This window comes from Balaenoptera ricei, chromosome 6 (genome assembly GCF_028023285.1).
Source record: "Balaenoptera ricei isolate mBalRic1 chromosome 6, mBalRic1.hap2, whole genome shotgun sequence".
NCBI classification, from domain to species: Eukaryota; Metazoa; Chordata; class Mammalia; order Artiodactyla; family Balaenopteridae; genus Balaenoptera; species Balaenoptera ricei.
This window is the reverse complement of record NC_082644.1, coordinates 99,725,764-99,738,578: the sequence shown is the minus strand read 5'-3', so window position 1 is coordinate 99,738,578 and position 12,815 is coordinate 99,725,764. Positions and strand designations below refer to the sequence as shown.

Sequence of the window (12,815 nt, the reverse complement as noted above, 5' to 3'; positions counted from 1 at the left end):
ATTTATTTATTTATTTATTTTTGGCTGCGTTGGGTCTTCGTTGCTTTGCAGCGAGCAGGGGCTACTCCTCGTTGCGGTGCGCGGGCTTCTCATTGCGGTGGCTTCTCTTGTGGAGCACAAGCTCTAGGCGCGCGGTTTCAGTAGCTGTGGCACACGGCTCAGTAGTTGTGGCTCGCGGGCTCTAGAGCACAGGCTCAGTAGTTGTGGCGCACGGGCTTAGTTGCTCCGTGGCATGTGGGATCTTCCCGGACCAGGGATTGAACCCGTGTCCCCCGCATTGTCAGGTGGATTCTTAACCACTGCGCCACCAGGGAAGCCCTGGCTTGCCCTTTTTAAAAGATCATTCTGGTTACAAGTAGGCTGGGTGCAGAGGGCAAAAATAGGTCCAGAGACAGACATGATGGAAGATGGGGCTAGAAATGAAATTGCAGTTCTGAGCCTTAGTCGGTGTGCAAAAGAAACGGAACCAAAGGGTTTTGAACAGGGAGTCCACAGGTCCTTTCTCAGACCAGCTGGACAACCAGAGAGCCAAGGGCAGCGGTAGGGCTCCTGTGGCCATACCCCTTACTGCTTTAATGGTATGCTAGACAACATTTTCCCAAACTGACCCCAAAAATCACCAGCACTTGTTAAAAATGCTAATTCTCAAACCCAGATCTTCTGGATCCGAATTTTGAAAGGAGAAGCCTGGGAAGCTATATTCTTTTTAAATACTGCTGCAGACGATTCTCATGGTCAGGCAAGTTTTAGAAAATATTGATCCATACTTTAAAAAAAATCAATATCTAGACAAGCAGCAAAACAGATTAAAATATAATATAGAAGCTATCCCCAAATATGACTACCCTTTTCTTCTAGTGAGTCGTGATTCAGGCTGAAAAAGGTTAATAGTTCTTTCAAAACAAGAACAGGTAAAAACAACTTGTAAAGGCTGAGCATAGTATAATAAATAAGAAAATAGTGATGGATGTGTGTAATATTGGCTTTCAGCCTCTATGGTATTGGCACTGTAGGTATATAATTCTTGGGTAGATCCGAGCATATTGGTTTCCTAGGGCTACTGTAACAAATTACCACAAACTCGGTGGCTTACAACAAAAAAAACTTATTCTCTCATAATTCTAGAGGCCAGAAATCCAAAATCAAGGTATTGGCAGGGCACTGCTTCCTCTGAAGTCTCTAGGGAAGAACACTTCCTTGCCTCTTCCAGCTTCTGGTGTTCTTTGGCTTGGGCTATATGGAACTCCAACCTCTGCCGCTGTCTCTTCTTGTGGCCTTCATCTCTGTGTTACCTCTTCTTCTGTCTCTTATAAGGACATGTGTCATTGGACTTAGGTCCTACATGGTTAATCCAGGATGATCTCACCTCAAGATTCTTAATTACATCTGCAAAGACCTCTTCTCCAAATAAGGTCATAGTCACAGGTACCAGGGTTTAGGACTTGGACGTATGGTTTTGCGGGGAAGGAAAGGATTCACAATTCAACCTACTACATAGTGATTTTAAATTGTTGAGCAGGCCTACATGATACTCCTACCTGTATCAGTGTATTTAGAGGGTGTTTTTAACATAAATGCTCTTAGTTCAACATTCCTCAGAATGACAGAAGTTCGTTTATAAATGAATTCATTCATCTGAGTCATGTATATTTTTAGAAGCATGACTCTATCATTTCAAAATAAGACATGGTATTAAAAAGCTACATATAGTAGACAAAACCATATTCAGACAACTGACATCACAAAAAAATGTGCCTTTTTCAGAAAGAAAATTTCTAAGCGTGAAGAAAGGTACATCTATCTCAAGAAGAGTAATAGGGAGGAAACCAAAGTATTTTAGTGGTTTCTGCTGATATTCCCCTTAGTAAATGTCAATGAATCAAGTTTTGTTTTTTTTTTTTTAAAAGAATGCCAACGCGAGGTGGGTATTGATTGGGCTTTTTTTTTTTTTTTAAGTATTTGTTTATTTATTTATTTATGACTGTGTTGGGTCTTCGTTTCTGTGCGACGGCTTCTCTAATTGTGGCAAGCGGGGGCCACTCTTCATCGCGGTGCGCGGGCCTCTCACTGTCGCGGCCTCTCTTGTTGCGGAGCACAGGCTCCAGACGCGCAGGCTCAGTAGTTGTGGCTCACGGGCCCAGCTGCTCTGCGGCACGTGGGATCTTCCCAGACCAGGGCTCGAACCCGTGTCCCCTGCATTGGCAGGCAGATTCTCAACCACTGCGCCACCAGGGAAGCCCTGAATCAAGTTTTATTATAATTAATGTTTTAACAGAATATTTTGTTTTCCCAGGGCAAAAAACAGGAGTAGCTGATATTACAAGGATATATGAAGTAGCTATTAGAAACAGGAATAGCTGTAGAGGCATGAATATATGATGAGGAATCTGTAGTTAATTTATGAACATCAGGCACTTATAGACACAGAAAAAAATAATACTTTAAGATAGACACAGGGCAGGATGGATACATAAAGCAGTGTGGGGTGGGAAATAGCATGGTACCAAAGGAAAAAAAATTGATAATTGCTGCATAATTGGGAAACCTAACAGAAAAGATCTAAACAGAAGCGTTTCCCTAAATTACATCCACCTAGAGGTTTCAAAAATCATTTATTGAGAAGAGACTGGCATTAATAGAGTAACTTAATAATATTTGTAGGAATCTATTGGAGTAGTAAATATATTTGTATTTTGCTTAACTTTTTAAAGTATATAGTGTTCTTTCTTCTGAGTGGGTTCAGTTTTTATGAACTAAAAATCCTCTGTTCTTATAAAACATTCCCAGGTATTCAGTAAAAGAAGACAGAAAGAGAGGTTGAGAATGACACCGAAATTGAATAGACCCAAATACAACTTTAGTCAAGGTCCTGTGCCAAAGAGGAGCACACTGATTAAATAGTAACCTTATAAAATGGGACTTAGGCAAAACTTGTTTGTATCATAATACACCATTTGCTTTTATATAACAAACTCTGCAGGTACACTAGCAACACATCTCAGAAATTAATTCTTAAAATGATGACAGATCGCAAAATAGCACATCAAAATCCATCAAATTCTACTATCAGCATCCACCCCTCTCTATCCAACATGGCCAAAGATTTCTCAAACTTTGCAAACTTTGCACGAATAGCCAGCAAAACACCAATACATCATTGCAATATATATCATTGTCTTGCAAATTCTGCTAACATAATTACAAGCAAACTTGCAGCACGGGATAATTATTATTTAGATTAGTTGACTCTTTTAACCAATCATGCTACTTTCCCATCTTATAATACATTTCACTGTGGTATGTTTCTTTGCTTTCTCTAACATCTTTAATACAGATAACACAAGTTCAGCCATCACATTACAAAGGAGAGCTTGAATAAATTCATCCTGTATATTCTTTTGTACAACCTCTACTAAAAAACCCAGGAGTGAAATCTCTCTAGTGATATCTCAATATAAAAAAGGACATTACTTCTTGTTTTTCCAAGAAAACTCCATAAGTGGCATTTATTTAAATTCTAATCATTCAAGCAAAAATGTTAGAAAGCCCTCCCACCCCCAGCCTTTGTTAAGTGAAACATAAACAGAATTCCAAGAGAGGAGGACCATTCCTTTGTGTCTATTCCAGTAATATAAGGGAAATAGCTATGTCTGATATATTTTGCTACAGATTCCTTAATCTAGGCAATGATTACTAATTCATGCATTTAATTTGAACAGTGATAATTAGGTTGATTTCCAGATGACTCATTTTGTAAACCTTTGGCCATTAGCATTCCAGGCAGAGTGGGCCATGTGCTGCCTTCCTGCTGACATCAGTGGAAATCTTGAGTCAAGATCAAAGCTACTTTATGCCTCTCTGACCTTTCTTCACAATGCACAGTGGGGCCTGGGTTTCTAAGCTCAGAATTTTCATATTTGCTTCACTGTCCCCACAGGGTTACCACTTACAGACAGTCTGCATGTAGATATTCACTGAAGATCCTACAACCGGTCCATTGGAAATCACAAGTCTTGAATTCTAGTTTTCAGGTGGCTTCCTGATCCGGATCCCAAATTTCAGCAAATCTTATTCTGGTTGGCTCACTGAGGCTTCAGTGAATAGAGAGAGAACCCCAGTGGGGTGAGGGGCAGTGCTCATTTTGCCCCCAGAAATCTGCCATACACTCACTTTCCTCTAGAGATGCACTTTGAGAATCACACTAGAGAAAGGATGCCTTACCTTGACAGTCATGTCTGCGCTGGACGTGTCTGTGGCTTTCGAGGTTATCTCATCTCCTGTTAGCAGCACACTCTCCCACCCAACTCCTGAAAAAGAAAAATCAAAATGGTGCCATTTGAGCCAAGTGTGTTCAGCTGGTGTAGAGAGATACTTCACTGTTTCGCAGCTTCCAAGCCCATGTGACTTGAAAGGAAACCAATGATTATCCATCATTTAACTGCCTGGCAGTTACCAGGAGAGCTTCCTTTCAGAAGTGTGGTCAGTCAACACCTCTTGTTTTTATCTAATCTCCAAGTTTGGAGTCATTATCTAAATCCCATATTTTATAAATAGTGCTATTCCTAGTCCAGAGTGGAGAAGAGGTTAAAATGAACTCCTCCAGAATCCAGGCCTCATACTGAGGTCTTATTTGGAGCTTAAAGTGACCCCCATAACACAGAAATCTGCACATCTGAATCTAATTCAACATCCAATAGAAATGACCCCAGATTATTCACTGTCCTAGATTCTACACAGCTGCTGGAAATAACTGAGAGTTTACACTCACTTTTAAAATCTATATATATTTCTCCCCATGTCTTAATGCATGTTAGCTCCTTTTTTCTTAAGCTGTCAGACAGGCTCCAAGTGTGGACATCTGGCAAGATACAAGGTTTTGCTCTCTCCAACCTCAACAAAAGAGATCAGGGGCTGGTGTTTGGAAATACCCATGATTATAATACAGTAAAACTACACTAATTTAGATGCAATTATGTGTGTGAATGGAGGTGGAATGGTCTATAATAGTGAAAAGTTTGAAGTATGACTAGTATATTTTTAAAAATCAATATTGCAAGTAAAGTCATCTTCTTAAAAGCTAAGAAGGTAATACTTAGCAGAGTTTCTCAGGGTCCACTTTAATAAGCAGATACAAATTTTATAATTGGTATAATAACTGCCTACTGGGATATGAGCGCTCATAGCTTAAAGTATTGAAAAGATTGTTTCCTTAAACAGACTAAAACTGTGTAATATTAATTTACATTATTGATTTTCTTGAATAATTTTCTCTAAGGGTAACTTGAGGGCAATATTCATGCCAGACCTGTGTGTATCACCCAATTCCAAGTTTCAACTGTCTAGCATTATGTTAAATGAGGACTGGCACATTTTCCTGTTTGCCACATAATAAATATTTTAGGCTCTGAGGTCAGACCACTTCTGTTGCAGCTTCTCAAGCTGCCATTATAGAGGAAAGCAGCCAAGATAACATAAAAACAAATGGACAGGGGCTTCCCTGGTGGTGCAGTGGTTGAGAATCTGCCTGCCAATGCAGGGGACACGGGTTCGAGCCCTGGTCTGGGAAGATCCCACATGCCGCGGAGCAACTAGGCCCGTGAGCCACAATTGCTGAGCCTGTGCGTCTGGAGCCTGTGCTCCGCAACAAGAGAGGCCGCGATATTGAGAGGCCTGCGCACCGCGATGAAGAGTGGCCCCCGCTTGCCACAACTAGAGAAAGCCCTCGCACAGAAACAAAGACCCAACACAGCCATAAATAAAATAAATAAATTAAAAAAAAAAAAAAACAAATGGACATAGCTGGGTTCCAATAAAACTTTATTTACAAAAACAGGCGCTGGGCTGTTTTGGCTCATGAGACGTGCTTTACCAGCCTCTGTGCTAAATCAAGAAACCAGAGATGTGTCCAGGAAAGATTGTGATACTTCAGCATTTTTCTAAGGATCAACTGGACAAATTGGGTGGTGAAACTATAACAATTGTTTGCAATTACATGACACTTTAAATAAACTAATATGAGATTAATTAAATGTTAATACATTAGCACTGGTTGCATTGCCTTGTTTTATATTCTGAATCCTTGAGAGCCTCATTTCACAGGAAATATGCACAATGGATTACTCAAGGTCCATGGGCTATAATTTATTGCAAAGTGCAAATAATTGTCTCTCACTGGGTTGTAAAAATTGGGTCAGAGAAGTTTGATGACTTGCCCTACAATTTCCTCTCAGGGAAGTTGTGGGCTTTGTCTTAAATGCACGTTTCTGGGAAATAAATCTTTGCTCCCACATGAATAGATTATTTCCCAGACACATCTTGCATTTAACTAAAGTCCCTCCTGGTTTAAGCCACTGTTGGTGCCTGTTGGATCTGGCTGGCAGAGACATACAGATGTTGGGCATGATGGACAAATATATGATATTTAATTATGGAATAATTTGAATTATTGTTCAGCAAATATTCAGCCCCCTTCTCTCCCACTGTGGGAGAAACTGTCTTCCCTGTCCTACTGATGTTTGCTTTGACCAATGGGATTTTAGTGGATATCATGCAAGCAAAGGTTTGAAATGGGTTTGTGTGGTGATGTTTGCCCTCTTGCACTTCTGCTATAGCATGAGAAGGACATGTCCCAGTTGGCCTGCAAGGAAATGAGAGTCATGGGGAGCAGACTTGGACCCAATCCACACCTTGCAGCTAAGCCAAGTGTAGATCAGCCAACCCCTAGCCCAACTGCATATGCATGACAATAAAAGTGACTGAGTTTGGAGATGATTTGTCAAGCAACATTATTGTAACAATAGCTAATAGATGCAATCTATAATGAAAATCATAGATGAAAATCATTTTGGATAAAGTATTTCATTTTTAACTATGCAAATATAATTCCCTGTGTTGCATAAAATTCATTTACAAGTATTAATTCCCATCTCTCTCTATATATTATATCCCACTTTGGGAAGAATCTTTTCTCTGCTATAATCATTCCTTTCATAAGCAATACTATCTTTATGAAAGGATATATAGCCATAAGCAAGAGCTATGAGACATAAATATATATGTATTCTCAGAATTTTAGCCTGCAATCAAGAAACCACTTCAGAATTCATGGCAAGAGTGAGAGAAAATGGATATAACATTTCAACTTAAAAATGTTATTAATCCTGATATTAAGTTGTGAGGACAGAAAAATGTTATTTTAAAAGAGAGAAGCAAAATTCCTTCCAGGTAGAAAGCTGTTTTTGGAGAACAAAGCAACTTTACGAGCCATTTGAGTATGAAAACGTGGAAGGAAAAGAAAAATGGAACAGGTCCATTTAGAAGAAGGAGAGTAGCTGAAAAATGCTGGAACAAGAGTTGGCAGTAAGAAATTCCCAGGGGGTGATAAAAAGGACTTTTGAGAACAGTGATGTTTTAAAAATCAATCTTAAATTATTCATCGTGCTGTGTCAGGATGTAATTCTCCCCTTACTCTCATACCTTCAGAGAAGATCTGTCTTACACCATTGTCTTCTATTGGTGTTGTTGACTGGAAATTAATAAGGTCCCACATTTGGACCTCAGAGTAGAGAGAAGAGAGCAGTCATCTGTACATGGGAGCTCCCTGCAAAAGTGGAGTCTGAGAAGGACATGATAATAAGACTCTTGGAGAGGGTACTAGACCCGCACACTACACCTGATAGGGCTACAGGTCAATTTTCTTTGATAACCAATGTACAAGAGATCCTCCCATTTTGCAGACTTGAAGATGCAAGATGACTGACATGTCTTTATTGAATGATGCTTAAACATGTAAAAAAGCCACTTCCATTTCCAAAATAGTGATTGCACCACACGTGGGTAGGGGGGTAGCTTAGATTGCTTGTTTGAGATTCCTTCAGTGCTAGGATTTTATCAACAACTTTCAATGTTGATTTTATCAACATATATATATATAATTCGATATATAATACAGAATATATATATTTCACATATATTCCACCTACTGTACTTTCAAATAACCACTTTTATCTCCCCCCTTCTCCCTTTGCTCAATCTCTTATTTATAAGTTTTTTGAGAAACTATATTTTATATTATTTCTACAATCCCTAGCAATACTACTACTATTTTAATTACATTTTTAAAAGACTGGGTCAAACCTTCAGGAAAAAATAACTTCTCTCTCCCAGAAGAAAATAAGTTTGCATTTCCCTGTAGTGGAAAAATTGAGATCCGTCTACTCGTAGCTGAGGGATGCTTATGAATACTCCATCAGGGACAGTTTTATAAAGATCTTGCAGGAATAAATCAAATCCACCATGAATTTGTCACTGTTGCTTTTTATACACCTCCTTACTTAGCTGCACAGTCAGATAAATATGTCCCTTTGCCCAAGCTTCCAGCTCCCTGGCGCCCATATCCCTGGGTCTCTGTTCCCAGGGCACACTCTGATGATTGGCTTGGCCACTCTCTCTATTGATTTCTGTTGGGAATAATATGTGCGCGGTTGACAGGGCAGTTCAAGCAGAAGGAAGGAGGCTGGGCTCAACCCTGGCTGGAGAAGCCAGGGGCATACCTGAGGACCAGCAGGGAGAGGGTTTGAGCTGGCAGCAGGTAGCCACGAGGTCTTGAGCAGAGTAAACTATAGGCAAAATGGTTCTGTGTGTTTGAACAAAGGGAGACAGGACTAGACTGAACAGTGGAGAGGGCGAGCAAGCTAAGGAGGCTTGGTGGGGAAGCAACTGATGGCATCCCAGGAAACACTGGGTGACTTCCTTAGTTCTGATCCTGGCTAGTACTAAACATAAATAAAAATTAAGGGTCCAAGGCTTAGAGGGAGAGGGTAGAACTGCACGGGAGGGTGCTAGTTGTACCCAGACCCCCTGGAATCACCATGTGTCACGAGGTGAAAGCAGATTAAGAAAGAGAGGAAGACAAGTCAGCATGAACTCTTGTGTGCAAGAGAATGGACCTTTGCTCTAGCCCATCTGTCCACACAGATTCTAGATAGATCGTTGGACAAAGTGGGTGGCCGAGGTGGTCATTAGTGCTGTTCACCAAATGCTCCTGGTTCCTTCCTCTTGTGGACACATAACAGGATTTCACTTCCTGGCCTTCTTAGAGTTGGTGAGGTCATGTGACTAGCTCTGGCTGATGAGTGTGGGCAGCAGTAGCATTGATCACTTCCAGCCGGAGCATTTAACTGCTGATGCAGATACCCTCCAGAGTACCCTTCCCCTCCACCACGGTGAATGGCAATGTTCTAGACAGTGGCAATTCTACTGGCCTAAGGCCCAGCCGAGAGGGTAACACAAAGCACAGACACAGCCAGCCCACAATGGCCATGTAACATGAATGAGAACTAAACCTTTATTATGTTAAGCCAAAGGATTGGGGCTGTTTATTACAGCAGCATAACATAGCCCAGCCTTAAGAAAGGAAGGAGCCCTTCCAGACCCGCCATCCCCATCAACCTCCAGTTCCCATTACAGAGAGTTCATCGGACAAATCTGTATCTATCTTCTAAATAAATTCTACCATTTAAATACCGTCTCCTCAACCAGGTTCTAATCGCCCATACTTTCTACTTCCTTGGGGGCCACTCTCTGATTCCACTGTGCCCCAGTGCTTATTGCACAGGTCGGTTGCATCTCATGAAGGATTTAGGTTCTAAAGACAAAAGGCACAAACCTGCATGATCAAAACTGCCCTTGAGATATTCCAGCTCTGTCATATCATGTGCTTATGGGAATCAAGATTCTCAGTGTAGAAAAAGATACAGATGTAATATAGAAAAAGTTCAGTAAAGCCATGTATATGAATTGGAAATACCAGAATAAACACAAGATGACTTATATTTAAAAATTAGGGACTTCCCTGGTGGGGCAGTGGTTAAGAATCCGCCTGCCAATATAGGGGACACGGGTTTGAGCCCTGGTCTGGGAAGATCCCACATGCCGCGGAGCAACTAAGCCCATGCGCCGTAACTACTGAACCTGTGCTCTAGAGCCCACGAGCCACAACTACTGAAGCCCGTGCGCCTAGTGCTCCGCAACAAGAGAAGCCACCACAATGAGAAGCCCGCATGCAGCAACGAAGACCCAACACAGCCACAAATAAATAAATAAATAATAAAAATTAAAATTAAATGTGTGTATGGATACATGTAAAAAAAATTAAAAAACTGCCCTTGGAAATTCCTTAAATCTCCCATACTGTCCAATTAGCACCGTACTTTAGAAAGCCCAACAGAACCACTTTTGTTCCAGCTTTGGAACAGACCATTTCTCCTGTTAAGTACCAGATGATGCTGTTGGCTTGTACAAAGGATCATGCTGTACAAAAAAATACAGATCTTGAAACTAGGATTTCTCTGTGTTTGAAGATGCTGAGAATATGAGAGATAGAAGGAGCTGAGGCTGACAGCAGGAACAGCAGATGAATACCTCCCTTGTCATCCTCCCACTGGGGTGTATGATCGAGAGTGCTTTTAGCCAAAGGTAATCAAAAGCCTATTTAGTAAAGGCTTAAACAACAGAGGATAGACTGGCTCATGTCACAAGAAGTCCCAAGGTAGTTTGGTACCAGAGGTGGTTAATTCAATGGCTCCATGGCCTCACGGCCTTAGTCTGACCTCTTTGCAATGCTCTTGCCTTTCCTCTGGGGTCCCAAGATGGACACAGTAGTTCCATGTGTCATGGAAACATCCAGAAGCACAAGAAGGGAGGAGTTAATATGTCTTCCACAAAAGCACCCTCTCTTCACACACCCAAGCCGACCCCCAAAGTCTCACTGGTCAGAAACAGAGCATAAGTCTATTCCTAACCCAATCATGGAAAAAGGGAATGGAATTATCAAAATTGGCTTGGAGCTAATTAATCAAGATTTACCCTCTGGGTCGGTGAGGGTCTCAGCCTTCTCTGAGCACATGGCCACCTGGAGGGTAAACAGAGGAACAAAACAAGATCTCGGCAGGCAAAAAAGGGGACAGGTTGATGGCTGTCAGACAAGCACCAGGAGGGTCTGTCACAAGAGGACGTGCACATAGACCGGAATAGCAGGCAGGATCCCTGACAGTTTTAAATTTTCTATTTTTCTTCTTCCTCTCATTATTTTAGGTAGAAATACACAGTCGAATTCATATAAGTTAAATACACAGATGATGCCGGGACTCAGCCCTGCCTTCCAGCGCCAGCTCCTTAGGGTGATGGTGGCTTAGCCCTAGAGTGATGTTTCCACCTCCTCCCTCCGCTGTGAACTCAGCCTTGATCATTAGCCCCGCTTATTGGGCCTGAGCAGGGAAAGCCCGTAAGTGTGTCTGTCTGACGGCATTTGCTCGTCCGTGCTGCCTTAGAGGGCCCTTATCAACTAGCTTGTGAGCACCTGTGGGCAGGGAGTGGGCCTGATACCCGGTTAGTCTCCCCCAGTGGCTGTTAAATGAGCAGCGTTAGTTCGAGGCAGCCAGGTTCGAGGGGTAGGAGCTTCAGAGTGGGGCCTGGGTAAGAGCAGAGAGTGCTCAAAGGAGAAAAGAGAAACACAAAGGCGCTGGTAATGAGACAGGCTGGGACCTGGGACCCTTTACCAGAGTGCTTGTACCTGGACAGATGTCTCCTCCAGCAACAGAATACAAAGAAATGATAAGCAACGAAAAATAACTGCATGCATGTGCAGTTGGGGCAATTACGAACAATAAGATACATAAAGGCCACAAACCAACAGCCGTCTCTGAGGTGCCTGGAGCAAACACAGGGTACTGTGCATGATCCCTGCACACAGCACCACCAAGGGGGTGGGCGGACCACCTAAGCCTTGCCTCCTGCCCAACCCACGGACCTGCCCCTGTTGTTACCCTATTTAAGGACCCAAGCACCTCCTCTCAGGGAGCGAGCAAAGGCACCTGTTTCTTGTTTTCACTCCCTGGTGCAGCATGAGTCCCAATAAAGCCTTGCCTGCGATTCTCATCTGGCCTCTAATCAATTTCTATCGATGAAAGAGTCCAAGGGCCTGGGCTGGTAACAGTAAGAGTCCCACTTTTGAGCTGATTCACTCTAGATGCTGAAGAAACAGACACTGTGACTGGTCCTTTCCCCCAGAGCCAGGCAAGACCTGGTGGTGGCTCTAGACACTTGCCATCAAACCACTGGAGGTGCAGTCACCGGACATAAAACATCTGGGTGGTGAGACCCTGTGTACCTTGAAGACGGGGCTGTCCCTTCACCGGCAACACCCCTATGCCCAACTCAGTCCTCAGTCAGCACAGTGAGGGCTGGCACATCATGGGGGCTCCTTAAATATTTCCCTAACTGAATTGGAGTTGGAAGGGGCCTTGAGGCTGCCTGTGCTTCTTTCTTTTTTTTTTCTTTTCTTTTTTTTTTTTTAAAGCATTTGCCCCCAGAGGAGCTAGGGAGCTGAGCTTTGTAAATGTATTTATTTATTTATTTATGGCTGTGTTGGGTCTTCGTTTCTGTGCGAGGGCTTTCTCTAGTTGCGGCGAGCGGGGGCCACTCTTCATCGCGGTGCGCGGGCCTCTCACTGTCGCAGCCTCTCCTGTTGCGGAGCACAGGCTCCAGACGCACAGGCTCAGTAATTGTGGCTCACGGGCCCAGTTGCTCCGCGGCATGTGGGATCTTCCCAGACCAGGGCTCGAACCCGTGTCCCCTGCATTGGCAGGCAGATTCTCAACCACTGCGCCACCAGGGAAGCCCTGTGCTTCTTTCTTATCAGGACAGAAGGCTCTGTCATCTGATGAGTGCTCCTCAGCCTCCACATGGCCATTTCCTGGTCACCTTCCTCACCACTTCACAAGGTCATGCTGCTTGGGCAGCTGGAATGGACCATC

General features: G+C 42.7%; 1 protein-coding gene across 10 annotated transcripts in view; it reads right to left on the bottom strand.

Moving 5' to 3' along the window:
* Positions 1 to 12,815, bottom strand: part of PALM2AKAP2 (PALM2 and AKAP2 fusion) — a 624,626-nt gene that overhangs the window by 133,754 nt on the left and 478,057 nt on the right. For all 10 annotated transcript variants that reach the window (XM_059925270.1, XM_059925268.1, XM_059925271.1 and 7 more), the window contains one exon: positions 4,222 to 4,307. In XM_059925270.1, coding sequence (XP_059781253.1) covers positions 4,222 to 4,307 — 86 coding nt within the window. The remainder of the gene's footprint in view (positions 1 to 4,221; positions 4,308 to 12,815) is intronic.